General features: G+C 41.7%; 2 protein-coding genes across 2 annotated transcripts; one reads left to right on the top strand and one right to left on the bottom strand.

The window, feature by feature from the left end:
* Window positions 1–162: 162 nt before the first annotated feature.
* On the bottom strand, window positions 163–21,947 carry LOC106139166 (cleavage and polyadenylation specificity factor 73). Its single transcript, XM_060949577.1, has 16 exons — window positions 21,713–21,947; window positions 21,468–21,531; window positions 21,124–21,221; window positions 20,273–20,401; window positions 19,431–19,608; window positions 18,425–18,514; window positions 17,962–18,112; window positions 15,283–15,458; window positions 10,827–10,956; window positions 9,862–10,037; window positions 8,479–8,619; window positions 5,467–5,575; window positions 4,700–4,884; window positions 2,951–3,076; window positions 2,231–2,353; window positions 163–979 (listed from the first exon to the last, which is right to left on the bottom strand). The coding sequence occupies exons 1-16, from the start codon at window positions 21,784–21,786 to the stop codon at window positions 878–880; spliced, it is 2,052 nt and encodes a 683-aa protein (XP_060805560.1). The 5' UTR covers window positions 21,787–21,947; the 3' UTR covers window positions 163–877.
* LOC106139167 (delta(24)-sterol reductase) lies at window positions 11,875–15,038 on the top strand. Its single transcript, XM_013340552.2, has 3 exons — window positions 11,875–12,183; window positions 12,828–13,095; window positions 13,853–15,038. The coding sequence occupies exons 1-3, from the start codon at window positions 11,995–11,997 to the stop codon at window positions 14,998–15,000; spliced, it is 1,605 nt and encodes a 534-aa protein (XP_013196006.2). The 5' UTR covers window positions 11,875–11,994; the 3' UTR covers window positions 15,001–15,038.
* Window positions 21,948–22,310: the final 363 nt, after the last annotated feature.

The following is a 22,310-nucleotide window of genomic DNA, read 5'->3' as shown; positions in this document are numbered from 1 at the left end:
ATCGGTTAGTATTCAAACTAATGTACATAACTTCGAAAGGCCACAGGTTCAAATCCCGTATAAATAAAACGCGTGGTTTTAATCGGGCACCTTACCTATTCGACCACCGATGGTGCAATAAAGAATTATTGTATTTTTAAGGTGGGCAAAAAACAAACTAAATTAAAAAAAATACTTTTAATTCAATCATATCTACTTATATGTACTAATGTATACATAATAAACAACAAACCTCACTTTTTTCTGATGGAGTCCTTCTCCATCGATTTCTTTTATAAGTAAATATTTACCAACAATTAAATTATTATTATGCCTTAACTTTTCATAATCCTGCATCTTCCTTTTCCCTTAGTCGTCTTTTCTACGTTGGTATGATTTAGATGATGATGATAAGAACATATTCTATAGCATAAAAAGTATTTTTTATTCATTTATTTATACACAAAATACAAATGTATAGCACAATTGGTGGACTTAATGCTAGAAGCGATATCTACCAGTCAACCATTGGGTCTGACAGAGAATTTTAGGAGTGTTTATTTTATTGTAGTATTTCAATGGCTTAGCGTACAGGGACAGTAATAATTTGAATTTCTATTTACTTATGTTCTTATACATTGAATTATAAAATGCAGTTCACTTATCTTAAATTACAAATCAAAATAACCTTAATTCATTACAGTACGACTATTTCCCATTATAAAGTAAAACCCGAAAATCACTTTATTCATCATAAGTCTATCAACTTGTAATCGAACGGCATCTTCACGTCATCACTCCTTCTCCTTCTCGCACAGTTCTGCCTCGCGTCATCCGCATAGTGACTACCATCTTGGTGATCTGACTGGTCTGGCTGGTGCGCGTGCGCAGCGCCCCGTCAAGCGGAGTGCGCGCGCGCGGGCGCCAGCGCGGCGTGCAGCTTGCGGACGGCGCCCAGCACCACGCGCTCCAGCGACTCGTCCTCGGGGCACGTCACCTCCTGGGGGAATGAAAATGAAAAATATTTTATTTGGAAACAAAAACAAGTACAATTTAAGTAACATAGGATAACGATGACATCTGCAGAAGTTATGAAACTGTGTCGCAGATCTCAACGCCCACCTCCAGAAAACATTTATATAATGTGTTTCCTTAATCAAGGACATTAATCGATTACTATTTAATATCTGCCATGCGGTTCCCGGCACCAATGCAAAAAAGAATAGGACTACTCCATCTCTTTCCCATGGATGTCGTAAAAGGCGACTAAGGGATAGGGCTTACAAACTTGGGATTCTTTTTGCAACCTGTCACTATTTAAATCTTAATTCTATCATTCAACCAAACAGCTGAACGTGGCCTATCAGTCTTTTCAAGACTGTTAGCTCTGTCTACCCCGCAAGGGATATACACGTGACCATATGTATGTATGTACTATTTAATACAATAATAACATGATACCGTTGTGGATTACCAACAAACAATTTGAAACTCAATTCCATCATTAAGCCGACAGATGAACTTGGCCTTTCAGTCTTAACGAGACTTTTGGTTCTGTCTACCCCGTAAGGGATATAGACGTGATTATATGTATGTCTGATTGCAACATAACCATTTAAAAAGTTAATAAGTAGTTAGACTTGAAAGGGTCTAAAAATTAATCAATTTTTTCAGTGAACTTTTATGGCGAACGAAGTCGCAGACAATAAGATACATATAATCACGCCTTTTTCCCGGAAGGGTAGCCAGAGACAACTTTCCACTTGCCACGATGTGCAAACTTCCTTCGCTTCATCCACATTCATAACTCTCTTCGTCCAAGCTCGGCGGTTTCGGGCACTCTTGACCTGACCCTTTACCAGGACGTCCTTAATTCGATCAAGATACGTTCGTCCAGGCCTTCCCAGTCCGACCTTTCCCTCCACACTCTCCTTGTTTATCTGCATACATACATACATATGGTCACGTCTATATCCCTTGCGTGGTAGACAGAGCCAATAGTCTTGAAAAGACTGAATGGCCACGTTCAGCTATTTGGCTTAATGACAGAATTGAGATTCAAAAAGTGACAGGTTGCTACTACCCCATCGCCTAAAAAAAGAATCCCTAGTTTGTAAGCGTATCCCTTAGTCGCCTTTTACGACATCCACTGGAAAGAGATGGAGTGGTCCTATTCATTTTTGTATTGGTGCTGGGTACCACAAGGTACATCTGCTTAGTAAATAAGTTATTGAGAAATGAACTGTCTCACCATAGACATAAGGTCTATATCGGCCCGCTTGCCGTCCACCTGCACGTACAACTTGTCACCCTTGAACATCTTCGGCACGGAGTCTTCGCCGAACATCTCTTGTAGCATCTCAATCACGCACTCCTGGTAAAAATTATATATATATATATTAGTTAATCACGTCCCTTTTCCGGAGTTGTAGATGGCTTATAAACTTGAGATTCTTATTGTAGGCGATGGACTTACTTACATATATACATATAGTCACGTCTATATCCCTTACGGGGTAGACAGAGCTAACAGTCTTGGAAAGACTGATATGCTACGCTCAGCTGTTCAGCTTAATGTTGGAATTGAGATCCAAATAATGACAGGTTGGTAACCCATCGCCTTAAAAAAATCCCAAGTTTATAAGCCCTTAGTCGCCTTTCACGACATTCACGAGAACGAGAATGGAGTGGTCCTATTATTTTTTTCATCGGTGCTGGGCACCACACGGTGCCGTTTCTTTTCATCACGGCGACATTTGTTTTAGACATACATACATACACACATACATAAAATCACGCCTCTGTCCCGGAGGGGTAGGCAGAGACTACCTCTTTCCACTTGCCACGATCTCTGCATACTTCCTTCGCTTCATCCACATTCATAACTCTTCATGCAAGCTCGGCGGTTTCGGGTACTTTTGACCTTTTGGGTTTTAGACATGACTGCGTATGAGCAGATAGCGGTGCGAACCTTGAAGTGCATGCGGTCGAGCTTGTGCGCGAGCGGCTGCGCGCGCGCGGCGGGCAGCGCGGCCGCGCGCAGCGCCGCCGCCGCCAGCGCGTCCGCGAACATGTCCGACACCGGCTGCGCCTGCCACTGGTGCCAACACGGTTATATGTACTAATATAATAAAGCTGAACAGTTTGTTTGTTTCAACGCGCTAATCTCAGGTACTACTGGTTACATACATACATACATATCATCACGTCTATATCCTTTAGACAGAGACAACAGTCTTGAAAAGACTGAAAGGCCACGTTTAGCTATTTGGCATAATGTTTGAATTGTGATTCAAATAGTTACAGGTTTTTAACCCATCCATAAAAAAAGAATGCCAAATTTGTAAACCTATCCGTTAGTCGCCTTTTACGACATCGGTGGGAAAGAGATGGAAAGAGAGTCCTATTCTTTTCTGTGTTGGTGCCAGGAACCACACACTACATACCTATATACACGGGGCAGATTGCACATATGGCGACATCTCGCGAGATGTGATCACACTAACAACTGTCAATCATAGCGAAGAAAATGACGTGCCCAGCCAATAGCAGCGGAGATAGACTCTCCGCTGCTATTGGCTGGGCGCGTCATTTTCAAATCGCGATTACAAAGATTTCACCGATTGGAGTATAAATACAAATTAAAACCCATCCTAGCCAGTGTTCTATTTTATGTACAATACTATCATTTTCATAATTCGTTTCGATAATATTCGCCGACCCGGAATAGCGCATCCTAGCGTACCGAAAAAAAACCTCAATAAAATAACGACCTTACTATCAAACACATTGGACACATAATCCAAAGTCAAAATTTCTCCTGCTGCCTTTCGCACTTAACCTCTTTTATCCAACACGCGGCAAACGAGTGTGAATCTTCTATCTACGACACGTAGAGTTCATAATTGAAAATTTCACGTCTATATCCCTAGCGGGGTAGACAAAGGCAACAGTCTTGAAATGACTTGATGATATAATTTCAAGCTTTGAAGAAGATCTATACAGGATAACTTTTAATTCAACTGCATAAATTTAACTGTTAAGTGTACTCATCTAAAGGATATAAAAGAAAAATATCGGTTCATATTTCAGAAAGTACGAAAAAAAATAAAAGTATCAAAACCCACGATCCTAAATACGTCATATCACCCCGGCCGGCGGAAAAGCGCCGCGTAAGATTCAGAGGTCAACGACACAATTCATTCAGAGCTGAGCGATCTCGACAACTCTGTATTTTACTTAATCTTGATACTAGAAAAATAATTTATTTTTCAGACATTTATTTACATGTTTAGTTTTAATTTCTTTTTGTAGTATTGGTCTTTAATAAAGCGTGTGACGTAGTTTTTGCGGGTTTTTTAAATGTGAAAATGAAGACGTTTAATTTAAATAAAAAATGGGTTAAACGGCTCAGAAGCATGGGTATAGTCTATGTTTAAAAGGATGCAGTTGTTTAAAATGTCAGCCTGTAACTGGTTGTCGAGATCGCTCAGCTCAATGAACTGTGTCGTTGACCTCTGAATCTTACGCGTCGCTTTTCCGCCGGCCGGGGTGATATTACGTATTTAGGATTGTGGATTTTGATACTTTTATTTTTTTTTTCGTACTTTCTGAAATATGAACCGATATTTTTCTTTTAAGGTTTTTAAATATCCTTTAGATGTGTACACTTAACAGTTAAATTTATGCAGTTAAATTAAAAGTCACCCTGTATACTGACCTCCAAAGTGATAGTGTTGTTCTCCACGGTCATGTCGATGCACCCGTAGACCCTCCAGCGGGTCTCGCTGACGAACTCGATGCTGCCGGCGAGCTGCGACACCACGTGCCGGAGGAGGGGTATGGAGCCCGCGTAGTGGATCGACTGCCGCTGGGTCACTTCCGATTGGGTCAGTTCCGTGTATTCTGAGCAAAAAAAAAAGAGAATAATTGTTTACTTCTTTCACCCACGCAGATTAAGCGCCATCAATACGCGCTAATTTAGAAGATTTATTAGCTCCACCTACACCATTTATTTATCTTGACGGCCTCTGTGGCGCAGCGGTAGTACGCTTGTCTGTGACACCGGATGTCCCGGGTTCGAATCCCGGACAGGGCATGATGAGAAAAGAACTTTTTCTGATTGATTTTGGGTCTTGGATTTTTATCTATATAAGTATTTATTATAAAATATAGTATCGTTGAGTTAGTATCTCGTAACACAAGTCTCGATCTTACCTCGAGGCTAACTCAATCAGTGTAATTTGTCCCGTATATATTTATATTTAATTAGGTAAATATTCTATCATTAAGCCAAAAAGTTGAACGTCCCATCCAAGGTATAAAGACGTTACTATATGTATGTATGTGTCATTCGCTAACTTTTTTAATAAATATTTTGTTATTATATTGCTATGTTTTTAATACATGATTGTGAATTTGCTGTTATTTATTGTGGTGCAATAAAGAGTTATTGTATTGTATATATCATGTGAATCAAATACTCACTGGTTAGATCGGAAGGTGCCAGGATGTGGTAGTTGAAGTTCCTCTTCACCAGGATCCCCTGCAGAACATCCCCGGGGCTCGGAGTTTGCATGGCCAGCGATCCTATCACCTGTGTACATACATTTTATCTACACTAATATTATAAAGAGGAAAACTTTGTTTGTTTGGTTGTAATGAATAGGCTCAAAAACTACTGGACCGATTTTAAAAATTCTTTCACCATTCGAAAGCTACATTATCCACGAGTAACATAGACTATATTTTATTTTGGAAAAAAATAGGGTTCCGTAATATATTTGGATTTTTCGGACACAAACTGAAAAAAATCAACCAAAAAGTTACTTATTTTGCATACGCTGCCTAAACTGCAAAAGATAGAACCATAAAATGTTTTAATTAATTGTAGATCTTATAAATATCTACAAAAAAGTCCGCGACACACTATACCTATCTATGTCGAGTGAGGCACAACAACCACATTTTTATTTAAAAATCTTGATTTTTTTTGGTCTACATTTAAACGCGTTTTTTTACTCATGCTATTAATCCTTATCAAAATAAATAATTTCATCAATAAGTACAGTTTATGTAGATAATATTTGGTCTTTGAATGATTAAAATTGGACGTTTGGTTTTGAAGTTGTGGTGAAATTAAAATATTACGATTTCTGCTGCACGGCCCGGGACTGCAGGCAGAATTGACACTTTTGCCGGGAGCAAGACTTAGTTAGCCGCTTTGCGGGCGGTCCTTTAGTTAGTTCTATTAGAGATATATTTAGTATCGGCTGTGCATCCGTGCGAAGCCGGGGTGGGTCGCTAGTACTATTAATAACCTGCTTCAATAGAGAAAAGAATCCAAAATGGCGGCCAAAATCATTACCTCTCACTTGCACACTATTGCCGTCTTTCTCACACACGCCGGCCGTAGCACCCTGTACCAACCTTGGCCGTCTTGTCCCCGCGGAAGGTGAGCGCCAGCAGCCGCGTGTTGCTGTAGCACACTGTACCAACCTTGGCCGTCTTGTCCCCGCGGAAGGTGAGCGCCAGCAGCCGCGTGTTGCTGTAGCACACTGTACCAACCTTGGCCGTCTTGTCCCCGCGGAAGGTGAGCGCCAGCAGCCGCGTGTTGCTGTAGCACACTGTACCAACCTTGGCCGTCTTGTCCCCGCGGAAGGTGAGCGCCAGCAGCCGCGTGTTGCTGTAGCACACTGTACCAACCTTGGCCGTCTTGTCCCCGCGGAAGGTGAGCGCCAGCAGCTGCGTGTTGCTGTAGCACACTGTACCAACCTTGGCCGTCTTGTCCCCGCGGAAGGTGAGCGCCAGCAGCTGCGTGTTGCTGTAGCACACTGTACCAACCTTGGCCGTCTTGTCCCCGCGGAAGGTGAGCGCCAGCAGCTGCGTGTTGCTGTAGCACACTGTACCAACCTTGGCCGTCTTGTCCCCGCGGAAGGTGAGCGCCAGCAGCTGCGTGTTGCTGTAGCACACTGTACCAACCTTGGCCGTCTTGTCCCCGCGGAAGGTGAGCGCCAGCAGCTGCGTGTTGCTGTAGCACACTGTACCAACCTTGGCCGTCTTGTCCCCGCGGAAGGTGAGCGCCAGCAGCTGCGTGTTGCTGTAGCACACTGTACCAACCTTGGCCGTCTTGTCCCCGCGGAAGGTGAGCGCCAGCAGCCGCGTGTTGCTGTAGCACACTGTACCAACCTTGGCCGTCTTGTCCCCGCGGAAGGTGAGCGCCAGCAGCTGCGTGTTGCTGTAGCACACTGTACCAACCTTGGCCGTCTTGTCCCCGCGGAAGGTGAGCGCCAGCAGCTGCGTGTTGCTGTAGCACACTGTACCAACCTTGGCCGTCTTGTCCCCGCGGAAGGTGAGCGCCAGCAGCTGCGTGTTGCTGTAGCACACTGTACCAACCTTGGCCGTCTTGTCCCCGCGGAAGGTGAGCGCCAGCAGCTGCGTGTTGCTGTAGCACACTGTACCAACCTTGGCCGTCTTGTCCCCGCGGAAGGTGAGCGCCAGCAGCTGCGTGTTGCTGTAGCACACTGTACCAACCTTGGCCGTCTTGTCCCCGCGGAAGGTGAGCGCCAGCAGCCGCGTGTTGCTGTAGCACACTGTACCAACCTTGGCCGTCTTGTCCCCGCGGAAGGTGAGCGCCAGCAGCTGCGTGTTGCTGTAGCACACTGTACCAACCTTGGCCGTCTTGTCCCCGCGGAAGGTGAGCGCCAGCAGCTGCGTGTTGCTGTAGCACACTGTACCAACCTTGGCCGTCTTGTCCCCGCGGAAGGTGAGCGCCAGCAGCCGCGTGTTGCTGTAGCACACTGTACCAACCTTGGCCGTCTTGTCCCCGCGGAAGGTGAGCGCCAGCAGCTGCGTGTTGCTGTAGCACACTGTACCAACCTTGGCCGTCTTGTCCCCGCGGAAGGTGAGCGCCAGCAGCCGCGTGTTGCTGTAGCACACTGTACCAACCTTGGCCGTCTTGTCCCCGCGGAAGGTGAGCGCCAGCAGCTGCGTGTTGCTGTAGCACACTGTACCAACCTTGGCCGTCTTGTCCCCGCGGAAGGTGAGCGCCAGCAGCTGCGTGTTGCTGTAGCACACTGTACCAACCTTGGCCGTCTTGTCCCCGCGGAAGGTGAGCGCCAGCAGCTGCGTGTTGCTGTAGCACACTGTACCAACCTTGGCCGTCTTGTCCCCGCGGAAGGTGAGCGCCAGCAGCTGCGTGTTGCTGTAGCACACTGTACCAACCTTGGCCGTCTTGTCCCCGCGGAAGGTGAGCGCCAGCAGCTGCGTGTTGCTGTAGCACACTGTACCAACCTTGGCCGTCTTGTCCCCGCGGAAGGTGAGCGCCAGCAGCTGCGTGTTGCTGTAGCACACTGTACCAACCTTGGCCGTCTTGTCCCCGCGGAAGGTGAGCGCCAGCAGCTGCGTGTTGCTGTAGCACACTGTACCAACCTTGGCCGTCTTGTCCCCGCGGAAGGTGAGCGCCAGCAGCTGCGTGTTGCTGTAGCACACTGTACCAACCTTGGCCGTCTTGTCCCCGCGGAAGGTGAGCGCCAGCAGCTGCGTGTTGCGCGGCGTGTGGACGGCGAGGCGGCCGCGGTGTTCCCGCTGCAAGGCCGCCTTCAGCCGGGACATCTCGTTCTGTTCCCCGTGGACTAGCACCTGGAAGCAGAAAGAGTACAGATACGTGACGCCTCTGTATTGAGTTATGAAAATTTAACACTGGCTACATTTAGTTTTTAGTTCTCAAGAAATACTGTAGGTGGCGCTATACTGCACCCTTTTTTTTTTGTCTGTGGCCTGTGTTCTCACTTTGTAAAGAATTGTGCAAGAAAATAAAATAATTCAAGAAAACAGTTCTTTAATTAGAATTCTCATTCCATAATCCAAAACTCTGCATGTTAGCCGCGGACTTATACCTGATAGTAGTAGGTACCTTCTTCCTAAATTCTTATAACTATAATTACAAAATCAGGCTTACATACTTGGTATTCTTTTTTAGGCGTTGGGCTAGCAACCTGTCACTATTTGAATTTCAATTCTATCTTAAAGCCAAATAGCTGAACGTGGCCTATCAGTCTTTACAAGACTGTTGGCTCTGTCTACCCCGCAAGGGATATAGACATGATTATATGTATGTATATTACAAAATTAAGCTCGAGTTCTGTTCCCATGGACAACTACTGCCTGGAAGAACAAAGAAGAGTTATCAGATCGGCACGTCTCGATTTAGTCGGACAAAAACATGGAAGTACAAAAAAATCAGTCAGGTTCTGGATGAGAGCATCAGAAGTCGAACGGCTAAGGGACCCGACTAAAACCAACACAAAGAGAACTGACAACGACCAGATTGACCGGACTTCGAGAAGACCACTACAAAAAAAAAAGAAATTCCAAATTCCGAATTCCCACGATTTCTCTCTCCAGTATGTCTGGTCTTCGGCGTTCTAAGTTCACTTGCTCGCATATGACTTTGAGCGAAGGATCATTGTTATCTGATTGGAAACGTCCGACATAAAGGGAAGGTACGTTACGTTTAATACCTGCAGTATTTATAAATTGTATATAATACAACGAGAAAGTTAAAAGTTAGTCATGTTGACAATTCTTCGGTCTGCTCTATTACCTGGGTCCGACGAAGTCGTCATAAATATAATTTACACACACATATAATCACGTCTGATATCCCTTGCAGGGTAGACAGAACCAACAGTCATCAAAACACTGAAAGGTCTCGTTCAGCTGCTTCGCTTAATGATAGAAAGGTTACTAGCCCATCGCCTAAAAGAGGCATCCCAAGTAAAGAAGCCTATCCCTTTATCGCCTTTTACGACATCCATGGTAAATAGATGGAGGAACAAACACAAATATAATTAATTAGGATCTATTGAAGATATAACTTACGACATGGGGCGGCTTCAGTATATTGATGAACTCTGATGTCTGCTGGTAGTCGGTGTGAGCTGAGAACGAGATGTAGTCCACTGACATCTTCAGAGGCAGTTTCTGACCAGACATGGACGTGATCTCCTCGGGTTCGGAGAGTATCGTCTTGGCTAGAGTGCCTTCTACGCAGTAGCCTGGAAAAATGGTATTGGAAACATTGTACAGTACTACCACTTTCATAAGCAACACCGATGTACCTGCGCAGAAATCAATTTTTGTCATGGCGCGAAAATATCTGCGCCAATCATAGTGCGCCATTTGAACGCGGTATCAAAACCGTTCGCTATTGGCTAATTGCGTACGCGCCATGTTGTCGCGGCGTCGCGGTAGTCGGTAATGAGCGAGATACACGACTCCTGTTGTTTTGGAATTTAAAATCCTATGTAGTAGCAATAAGTTCGTTATTTCACTAATGTTTTCATTCGACCAGATTCGGCGGTCGGTTGTACTATTCTGCGCCGTCGAACAATGCCGATGTAACTTCTAAAAGTGGTAGACCACATTGGTCAAGAGTACCCGAAACCGCCGAGGTTGCATGATGAGAGTTATGAATTTGGATGAAGCGAAGGAAGTATGCAGAGATCGTGGCAAGTGGAAAGAGGTAGTCTCTGCCTACCCCTCCGGGAAAGAGGGGTGATTTTATGTATGTATGTACGTACATTGCTTCAACGTACATACATACAATCATGTCTACATCCCCTGCGTGGTAGACAGAGCCAACAGTCTTGAAAAGACTAAAAGGCCACGTTCAGTTGTATGGCTTAATATTGAAATCCATATTTAAATAGTAACAGGTTGCTAACCCATCGCATACATGAACAATTCCAATTTAATTAGACTTTTCTTTAGTCGCCTTTAACGACATCCATAGGACTGCTAACCCTAATGGTGGAGAGAGATAAAGACAGAATAATTCAACATACCGGCAATGATGACTCCGTTCTTGGGATCAGTGCACCAGGACTCGAACAGCTCCCGGGAGAGCCCCGACTGCATCATCCCGGGGGAAGCCATGATCACGCACGGGCCGATGTCTTCGAAGTGGTCGATACCCTGGAAACGAATATATGTATAAAGGTACATATATATATATGGTAAAGGGTCAGGTCAAAAGTAGGTACCCGAAACCGCCGAGCTTGCATGAAGAGAGTTATGAATGTGGATGAAGCGAAGGAAATATGCAGAGATCGTGGTAAGTGGAAAGAGGTAGTCTCTGCCTACCCCTCCGGGAAAGAGGCGTGATTTTATGTATGTATGTATATAAATATATATATTTGTATAATTATGTATATTTGAAGTGGCGACATTAGTTTGTTTAAAGGCGCCTTGTGGTTCACGACACTTTAGAAAAGCATCCGTATCGCGTGGATGTCGTAAGAGGCGACTAAGGGAATGAGCCGTTGCAATAGGCAACTATAGTAATAGGTTTGTTCAAAGTGTGAAAAAACTAGTTGCTAGCCCATCGCCTAAGAAAAGAATCCCAAGTTTACTAGTTTTTAAGGGCTCTGTCTACCCCGCAAGGGATATAGACGTGATTATTTGTATGTAATGTATGTATAATAATCAATTCATACGAAGGAGCGTAGTTATAACATTTTTATTAATGGCAACTATTTTAATTAGTGAATACAAATTCAAATTCAAACTTTTATTTGCATAATATGAGTACAACAAGGTCTTAAATATGATGTATAACAGATCTTCATATTATTTACCCTTTCGGATGTTGCAAACATGTATTAGTAGACCTACAAAATTATTTTTACGAAACTATATTTCGCACCTAACAACAAAATCGTAATAACGATAACAACAAGAGATTTTCACGCGAATATAAACCTCAACTCAAAGCTATAAGGATAAAAATTGTTTGTATGCCAATTTAATCAGACGAAATCATATTCGTAAAGGTCATGGCCGAACATATGATAAATTCTGATCACTCCAGCTCGGTAAAGTAAGCCGGCAAGTCGGTTTTTCTTTTTGTAAAACATTTGTGTTTTGTCATTAAAAAGGGATATAGACGTGATTATATGTTATGTTTTGTTAAACTAATTTAAAAAAAAATCATATCAATTGTCTCCGATAAAAATGGTGCCCGAGACGGTCAAACTGCATCTGATCGACATCCTGGAGAGGAACAGAGAATGGGTTGTGTTATTCTTCTGCCTACCAGCCAGTTGGATCTTCTCTTTGCTGCTGCGAGTCAAGGCTAACTTTAGAAGACTAACCAGGGATAAGAGAAGCCATGATTCTATCGTCAAAGAGATTCAGGCTAAAGTAATTATTGCACATTATTATCTAATACATACATACATATACACACGTCTGTATCCCTTTCGGGGTAGACAGAGCCAACAATCTCGAAAAAACTGAAAGGCCACGTTTAGCCGTATCAATTTGTCCAAAAAAAAAAGAAAAGAAAAAAGAAAGTGACAGGTTACTAGCCCATTTCGAGGAAGGATCCCAAGCTTATTAGCATTTCCTTTAGTCGCCTTTTACGACATCCATGGGAAAATGTGCAGTGATACAATTCTGAAGTGCCGGCACACAACAACCACACGGCATTTCATTTCATCTTATAATGCAATAAGAGACCGTGGCTGTGAATGTTTTTAATTGAGAAGTAGGTATAGTAAGTTTGTTTGTACCTCTCTTCACCGTCCATGCTGAACCGAATTTTTTTCTACATATAGCGTGAAGTAAGGAAGAAAAAAAAATTATAATAAGAAACTAGTTTTGAAATTTGCATTCGAATATTAATTTTTAAATTAGGTATTCCACAAAAAAGTAATTATTTGAATATCAATTCCATCATGAAGCGATACAGCTGAACGTGGCCTTTCAGCCCTTTCGAAACTATTGGCCCTGTCTACCCTGCAGGGGGATATGGACTATGTAAATGGAAATTATTGGTTTTCCAGGTCCAAGAATGGAACAAGCTGCCTGCTTCGGAGCGTCGTCTGCTCTGCACTTCGCGCCCCAACTGGCTGTCCTTATCCACCACCTTCTTCCAGAAGCATCTTCACCATCAGGTGGCGCTGCCACTGTACGACATCTTGGATCTGGACGAGGAAGCCATGACAGTGAGGGTGGAGCCCATGGTGACGATTGGAGACATCACGGAGTATCTGATTCCGAAAGGGTATTCCTTGGCGGTCACCATTGAGCTGACAGACGCTACTTTAGGAGGTAAGTTGGGCTGGAGCTTCGTCAAATTAACATACTGCGCTAACTTCTGTCGTGACCAGATCCAAAACTCTAATTTGACGGACCAGGGCATTCCCAATTGCAGGTTTATCGACTTTACTGATCAGATTAGCTGAATATGATCGATAGCTGAATATGATCGATGGACTTCCTGACATTAACAAAAATGGACTTAGAAATGTACTTCATAGTTTTTTGTGCTTTAGAGTTATCATTTACGGTATAGACAAGACATGACATGCGTCCTTGGTGCGCAGGGTGCGGGAGAGCAACAACAGCATCCTGCGCATGGTGGCGAGCAGGCTGGATGGCCCATTTGTCAACCATTGCTGCACTATTGCCGGGGGGATGGTGCAGAAATGGGCTGAACAATAAAATTATATTAATGACATTTATGAACTTTATTAATATAATTTTATGAATTTTATTACTGTAATTTTATAAATTTAATTAATTACTATTAGTACTAACATAGCTTTAAGTTTACTAACATATTATGAGTCCTGGTTACTTAAATAAATACTATTTCATTCATTTCATTCATGAAGTGGACCACACGGTCTAATCTTTAAAATCACCTTGTTATCTGATGACAAAGAGTATCCCGAATTTCGTAAGCGTCAGAATGCGACAGGTAAACGTTAAACTCACAATGGCAGTAGTAGTAATGAACTTTACATTCAAAACTTATGCAAAAGATAGATCTTTCAACGAAGCTAATTCAACAATAACTTTTCAGGACTAGCCTTCGGCACCGGCATGTCCACTCACTCGCACAAAGCGGGCCTGTACCACGAAACGATCGTGAGCTACGAAGTGGTCCTCTCCGACGGCTCCTTGGTAACGGCCACCCAATACAACGAGCACTCGGACCTTTACAAAGCCCTGCCCTGGTCCCACGGCAGCTTAGCCTTCCTCGTCGCTTTGACCATCAAAATCGTCAAAATAAAACCGTTCATCCGAATCAAATACATCCCAGTGACAGGACAGAAGAAATACTGTGACATGATCAGGGAATTCTCCGGAGCTAACGAAGCGAAACCCAATGTGCATCCCGACTATGTGGAAGCTACGATATTCAGTAAGGACAGAGCCGTTGTTATGATCGGCGATTATTCAGACTACGACGATAAAACCACTGTGAATTACTGTTCAAGATGGTACAAGCCATGGTTTTATAAACACGTTGAGAGTTTTCTGAACAAAGGCGAGTGTGAAGAACTGATTCCTATGAGGGATTATCTTTTGCGTCATAACAGAGCGATATTTTGGGTCGTAGAGGACATGCTGACTTTTGGCAACAATCCCATATTCAGGTGGCTTTTTGGATGGCTCCTGCCACCGAAACCAGCCTTCTTAAAGTTCACGACCACCCCTGGAGTCAGGGCGTATACATTCACAAAACAGGTGTTCCAAGACATCGTCCTACCGTTGGTGAAACTTGAAGATCAAATCGAAATATCCACGCAATTGTTCGAGAAATTCCCCCTGCTGGTATACCCGTGCAAAATAATTGATCACGGTCCATCGTCTGGTCAGTTGCCGCGTCCGAATGCGCAATACCTAGTTCCGGGCACTGACTACGCAATGTATAACGATTTGGGCATATACGGCGTGCCTGGTAAAGTTAAAGATAAGAAGTGGTACAACCCAGTGCAAGCTATGAGGGAAATGGAAAAGTTCACGAGGGACTGTGGTGGTTATTCTTTCCTGTACGCTGATATTTTCATGACGCGAGATGAGTTTGAGGTTATGTTCGACTTGGGGCTGTACGAGAGAGTGAGACGGACGTATAAAGCGGAAGGAGCGTTCCCGCATCTCTATGATAAGGTTAAACCAGAATTAGATGTGTTTGCTATCGGTGAAGAATGTGCAATCAAAGAGTAATGGTTTAGAGTATAAAGTTTTTGCAAATAAGTATGATTTTGTAACAAAACTAAAAGTCTACACACGGCTGGTATATCTTTTTTATATATATATATTACTCCCTAACTCTAAATCTCACTTCTTATATTAAATGCGAAAGCAATTATTAGAATAGAACCACGACATATCTTACCCATGGATGTCGTAAAGGACGACTTAGGGATAGACTCATAAACTTAGGATTTTTTTAAGCGATGGGCCAGCATCGTACCTTAAAATTGGATTGGATACATCGTATCTTACCTTAAGGTTGGAGATGTGCCTGAAAACGAACGGGTTGTTGATAGCGATCTGCCTCCGGATCCGGTCGTTCATAGCGTTGATGTATGTCTGATAGACGGCCATACATTTCTTGGCTAGAGACGACGCGTAGTAGATGGGTATGTCTTGAAGCTCCGGGTGTAGGGACCAGTATTCGTCTGTTGAAAGATTAGAGATGAGAATCTCAATTCTATCATTAGGCCTAACAGCTGAACGTGGCCTGGCAGTCTTCCAAACCAGGATATAGACGTGATTATATGAATGATTCAATTAGGTAAATATATGTGTAGTATTTATATTTTGTCTTTGTACCAAATGTCCAGCGGTACTTAGTAGATATACAGGGTGACTTTTAATTTAACGGCATAAATTTAACTGTTGAGTGTACTCACACTAAAGGATATTTAAAAACGTTAAAAGAAAAATTTCGGTTCATATTTCAGCAAGTACGAAAAAAAATAAAAGTATCAATATCCACGATCCTTAATACGTCATATAACCCCGGCCGGCGGAAAAGCGACGCGTAAGATTCAGATTTCAACGACACAATTCATTCAGCTGAGCGATCTCGACAACTCTGTACTTTACTTGATCTTGATACTAGAAAAACAATTTATTTACATGTTTAGTTTTAATTAATTTTTGTAGTATTGGTCTTTAATAAAACGTGTGACGTAGTTTTTGAGGGTTTTTTAAATGTGAAAATGATGACGTTTAATTTAAATAAAAATAGGCTCAAACGGCTCAGAAGCATGGGTATAGTCTATGTTTAAAATGGTGCAGTTGTTTTAAATATCACCCTGTATAATCATACTTAAGTTGTTCATATATTGACGTCAGTTATTGTTCTATTTTATCGGTCTATAAATAAGGGCTAATCTCAGAATGTTGAGGACGGATTTTGTTCCTGTTTGAAGTTTTGGAAAGAGATACCCTCTTCTAAGGAAGGTTTATATTTATAAATGCTACCAGATGCAAATTCAGATCTCATTTTCTTCTTGTGAATTTTACTTTATCAACTGACATCCCTCATAATCCGTAGTTGATGGGTCAACGTTGAACGATGTATCGATGTATCATCAGTGCCCGACGAGATAATAATTTTAAAAAAAAATTACTTTGACATTTATCGGTCTCGCGCTTTTACCCTCTCTTTCAGCTTTTATTTTAAAAATTAAAAACATATGATATTGAAAGGAGAGTGAACGCGGGGAACATGGTGAATGGAGCTTTGCATGCCTTTATGAGCAGTCAGAAACTATCCAAAAAGGCTCGACTGGCTGTGCACAGGGGCGTGTTGGTCCCGACATTAATGTATGGGAGTGAAAGTTGGGTATGGCAAAAGAAGCATGAAAGCAGAATAAATGCAGTGGAAATGAGAGCGTTAAGGAGTATGATGGGTGTGAAATTGAGTGACAGGATAAGGAACAGCGTGATAAGGGAATGTTGTGATGTGAAAGAAGATGTAGTTACAGGAATAGAAAAGGGTATGTTAAGATGGTTCGGTCATGTGGAGAGGATGAATGAAAGCAGGTTGACTAAGCAGATATACAAGGAGAGTGTGGAGGGAAAGGTCGGAGTGGGAAGACCTAGACGAACGTATCTTGATCAAATTAAGGACGTCCTGGTAAAGGGTCAGGTCAAAAGTACCCGAAACCGCCGAGCTTGTATGAAGAGAGTTATGAATGTGGACGAAGCGAAAGAAGTATGCAGAGATCGTGGCAAGTGGAAAGAGGTAGTCTCTGCCTACCCCTCCGGGAAAGAGGCGTGATTTTATGTATGTATGTATTAAAAACAAATTTTGTCGCTAGTGTTAAGTGAATTTTACCCGACTTCAACTAAAATATGGTTATTCACAATAAGGAACTCACCTAATATAAGTAATAGCTCCTGTGCCCTGCCCAGTGCGAACACCGGTATGAGACACCTCCCACCCCTCATCACTATCTCGCTCACCAGCCCCGTGAAACGGCTCTCCCTCTCTTCTCTTACGATCTCACTTTCTTCTTGTGAACTTTACCTTATCAACTGACATCCCTCATAATCCGTAGTTGATGGGTCAACGCTGAACGATGTAAACATCAGTGCCCGACGAGATAAGAATTAAAAAAAAAAGGAATGACTTTGACATTTATCGGTCTCGCGCTTTTACCCTCTCTTTCAGCTTTTATTTTAAAAATTAAAAACAAATGTTGTCGCTAGTGTTAAGTAAATTTTACCCGACTACAACTAAAATATGGTTATTCACAATAAGGAACTCACCCAATATAAGTAATAGCTCCTGAGCCCTGCCAAGTGCGAACACCGGTATGAGACACCTCCCACCCCTCATGACTATCTCGCTCACCAGCCCCGTGAAACGGCTCTCTCTCTCTTCTCTTACGATCTCACTTTCTTCTTGTGAACTTTACCTTATCAACTGACATCCCTCATAATCCGTAGTTGATGGGTCAACGCTGAACGATGTAAACATCAGTGCCCGAGGAGATTATAATAAAAAAAAAAAATGACTTTGACATTTATCGGTTTCGCGCTTTTACGCTCTCTACCCGCTTTTATGCGACACATTTAAAAAATTAATAACAAATGTTGTCACTAGTGTTAAGTAAATTTTACCCGACTACGACACTAAAATAGGGTTATTCACAATAAGGAACTTACCTAATATAAGTAATAGCTCTTGAGCCCTGCCAAGTGCAAACACCGGTATGAGACACCTCCCGCCCCTCATCACTATCTCGCTCACCAGCCCCGTGAAACGGCTCTCCCTCTCTTCTCTCTTCTCGTGAATGTGAGTGCCGTATGTGGATTCCTGAACAATATTTTTGTCGGTTAACATAAAGAAGTTGTAAAAAGAGAATCGCCTCCGATCGTTATCCTCCTTCTTTGAAGTAAGTTAAATCTGTACAACCATCTCCTAAGTGCATCAGCTTAACGTGGCCTATCAGTCTTTTCAAGACTTTTGGCTCTGTCTACCCCGCAAGGGATATAGACGTGATTATATGTGTATGTATGTGTGTATCTCCTAAGTGTTACTATCACTTTTCTGAAATTCTCATCAAAGTCGGTTCAACCAAACGCGAGATAATTGCCGACAAACATACACATTTAAAATAAAACTCACCGTAATGAGCACATCGGGGTGTACCGTAGGAATTTCTGCAGCCATCAAATGCCTGTCCTCTTGTCTAGAAAAATCTCCGGTGTATAGGACCTGAGAACAACATGGTAACACACACATTTAGGATACCTAAAATGAAAAAGTTGATGGCTTTAAAACTCATAATAGGAGAAAAAATGTGAATAGGACTACTCCATCTCTTCCCCACGGATGTCGTAAAAGGCGACTAAGGGATTGGTTTATAAACTTGGCATTCTTCTTTTAGGCGATGGGCTAGCAACCTGTCACTATTTGAATCTCAATTCTATCAAAAAATCCAAACAGCTCAACGTGGCCTTTCAGTATTTTCAAGACTGTTGGCTCTGTCTACCCCGGTAAAGGATATAGACATGATGATATGTATGTATGTAGGAGAAAAATCCAAATTTCATGAGTACAATAAGGTCTTAAATTTAAATAACAGATTGCGGATATTGCAAACATTTATGTATAGAAGACATACCTACTTTATGAAACTAACTTATACCTTTACGTACATGTTAATAAATTTAAAATTATTATATCAACAGTCTTAAAAATACGGATAGGCTGGATAGGCTACGTCCAGCTGCTGGGCTTAATGATAGAATTGAGTTTCAAATAGTGAAAGATTGTTAGCCCATCGCCTTAAAGAAGCATCTCAAGTTCATAAATTCATAATAATCCTGACTCCCTACAAAATATCTTAAGTCCCCCTAAAGCTCTGCATTACTGACTCCTTATTTTAGATGGGAGCTGATGATACACGACTAGTTGCCTTGACGGCCTCTGTGGCGCAGCGGTAGTACGCTTGTCTGTGTCATCGGAGATCCCGGGTTCGAATCCCGGCCAGGGCATGATGAGAAAAGAACTTTTTCTGATTGGCCTGGGTCTGAGGCTAACTCAATCAGTGTAATTTGTCCCGTATATATTTATTTATTTTATGTGACCTTATGTGGACCATTGAATTCTATAAGAGCAGCTAACTGACCTTAACTCCAGCGATCTCGATCATAAACATGGCCGCGCCCAGCACATGACCAGCGTTGTAAGCCCAGAACCGGACTCCTCTCACGTCCTTCTCCTCGTGGAAGTTTATCGTCTCTATGCGGTCCATGGAGTTCTCTAAGTCAGACTCTGTGTACAGCATCTGCTCTGTTGATATGTTACTGTGAAGATAAAACAATAAGGCAAGAGTGAATAGGCATTATTTGAGCTTGCATGCGCCACCTAATTCCAATTTATATTTTGTTAATGTACCAAATAAACGATTTTTCTTTCTTTCTTTCTTTCTTATCACCTCAGGCACCACCACCAGGCAGACTGAGGTCAAATATAATTTAAAAAATGATATTTGTGTTTAGTAAGTAAGCAGCGAGCGGCTATATAAGCAACTAGCGACATATTTTTTTAAATTAAAACTATGTATTTGAATGCTCACACTAAGAAATATACACATATTTATTTTAAATGTCTTCTCTGTAAGTGAAGAGAAATAAAGTTCTTTAACCACATAGGTATAGCGTTTGTTTCATCCCGGAAAACAGACTGTTTCCCGTAGGATTTGCGATAAACGACATATAAGGTGTTACCATGTGAACAATTTAAATCACAATTTATTAGTCAACAAAAACACAAAAAAAATTGAGCATACGCGCTGTAATTAGGCGTATGACATTAGAGATGTCGCCATAGACTTTTTGCGGCTAAGCGCATCATATTCTCGCTGTGATTGGTTGATGGCGTGTGACGTAAGTGATGTCGTCACGGATAGATTTCATGAACTTGTGTAAAAATTTTCATCGTTGTTTCGTAAAACTAGAATAAACAAACCTGACTTTGATGTAATCCGACACGAGCCACCTATAGATGGCCTTAGTGGCATGTGTCATGAAAACGCGGCCCTTGAATGATGTTTTAGTGAGGAACCACGGTAGAGCTCCACTGTGGTCAAGGTGGAAACTGCAAAGAGAGAGAGAAAAAACTAAATAAAAGCTTTAAAAAAAAATATGAAAAAGGTACATAAATCACAATTATTTTTATTTGAAAGAAGTATACTAATAAGTTAGTATAGTTCCACTTCACGCGCGAAAATTATTGAACTTTTCAGCCTATCAGAGCAAGCCATTTGAACCCGCAGACTAACCTCTCCGATATTGTATTAATATATCGAGCAAGATAGCAAGAGATATTTTGTTTTGGATTTCATGTTTAATGTGCTTGTAATAAGGTCAGTATATTATTGGGTTTTCATTGGTTTGATTCAGTGGTAGGTTGCACTATTCTGTGCCATAAAATATTTAAGTGATGTGACCTCAATTAGCCTTCCACCTCCTGGCTGTAAGTGATACCTTGTATCCAATTATATCTAAATTGTATGGTTTATAAATTTTTTTGATCATAAAGACCAAATAGAAGACACTCAGAAAGTCCATGTTATTTCATGCAATTAGAAAAGACAAAGATATAAATTGAGATATTTGGGATTAGTGCCTGTTGCCATTCCACACACGTGTGGAATGGTGTTAACATCACTTCACTACATATTATTAAATAAATTCACCCTATTTTCTTTGTTGGTATGTATGCACTAATCTCAGAAATTTGTGGAAGAATTTTATTCCTGTTTGAAAGAGGGTTTTGCCAAAGCTAAGGCTGGTTGCTAATGGTCAATAAATACTTACTGAGATATAAGCAGCAAATCAACCTCATCAGCCTCTATCAAGTCCACAAATGGTAAAGCATCCATTCCTGATAGGCCTGGGTGGATTCCGCAGTCCAACTGCAAATTAAACAGTCAATGTATTAAAACACTCAATCATAAAAGATACTACATACATATCATCTTCTTCAGCCCTTTTTGCCCACTGCATACACCTCTCTAATATCTTTCCACATACATATAATCTTACGCAAACAAATTTCTTATTCCTCATGGAATTTTAGAGTCAAAGACAAGTGTGATGCCGCTGCGCCACTGAAACAGTGTACATTATAGAATGCCCATTTAATTGATTGACAAACTAACCATTATTTTCTTTCCTTTGAACTCCAACATGATACACGATCTGCCTACTTCCTGTCCAGCACCTCTGAAATATAATACAAATTGAACATTAGAATTATTTTTTGCGGAAGCAAATCATATTAGCACCGTTACCATTGTCAACCGAACCATTACCTAACTAGGCCCCAAAACTTTCAAAGAAATAAAGCTAATAATTATTTTTTTGAATTATTGATTCTAACAGTAAAAATAATACAATTATTTACAATGGTCTGATAGTGAGTTGATCACTCTCTTCCAACGGGCCGGGGTCCGTGCCTTTCCTCGGATTTGTAGTCATTCTGATGAACTATTCTTTCTACGTTCACAAATAACTCATTTATACTTATTTTCGCTCAATCAAACTAATAAATAAATATTAATTCAATAAACAAATTCAGCAAAACAAACGACCGGTGACAATAAATGAATGACGTTCAACATTGAGGTTATGTTAATGTTGCCATGCCAAATCGAAAAATATACGCTTTTCAGCATATTAAAATAATTTTTGTTTATTTGAATCCATAGGAAATACCATAATTTAATATTGACAATGTTCAAATGGAAACTCGAAAGTTGGTAATGTATTATTCTTTATTACTATATTAGTTAAATATCCAAATAGGCTATTACAGTCTTTTCTGAAAACTGTTTTAAATCAATCCTGAGACTGTGTTATACCTATAGAATTTTTATTAAAATTTTTTGAAGCCGAAAAGTGCTCTTAAAACGATTTATTATTTATGATTTTGTATTTTCGCGCGAAAACGCCATCCGCCATGCTGTTTTGACTCGTGACGTCATACTTTTAGTAAACAATAC

This window comes from Amyelois transitella, chromosome 19, assembly GCF_032362555.1.
Source record: "Amyelois transitella isolate CPQ chromosome 19, ilAmyTran1.1, whole genome shotgun sequence".
Lineage (NCBI taxonomy): Eukaryota > Metazoa > Arthropoda > Insecta > Lepidoptera > Pyralidae > Amyelois > Amyelois transitella.
This window is presented reverse-complemented; position numbering and strand designations above follow the sequence as displayed.

Bases quoted from the DNA above. Each gene is read 5' to 3' on its own strand.
- LOC106139167 (XM_013340552.2), top strand. From the start codon at position 11,995: ATGGTGCCCGAGACGGTCAAACTGCATCTGATCGACATCCTGGAGAGG. The intron at 12,184-12,827 runs GTAATTATTGCA...TTGGTTTTCCAG, and splicing joins TCAAAGAGATTCAGGCTAAA to GTCCAAGAATGGAACAAGCT. The intron at 13,096-13,852 runs GTAAGTTGGGCT...ATAACTTTTCAG, and splicing joins GACAGACGCTACTTTAGGAG to GACTAGCCTTCGGCACCGGC.
- LOC106139166 (XM_060949577.1), bottom strand. From the start codon at position 21,786: ATGACTACAAATCCGAGGAAAGGCACGGACCCCGGCCCGTTGGAAGAG. The intron at 18,515-19,430 runs GTCAGTTAGCTG...TGTTGTTCTCAG, and splicing joins TCGAGATCGCTGGAGTTAAG to GTCCTATACACCGGAGATTT. The intron at 980-2,230 runs GTGAGACAGTTC...TCATTCCCCCAG, and splicing joins ATATAGACCTTATGTCTATG to GAGGTGACGTGCCCCGAGGA.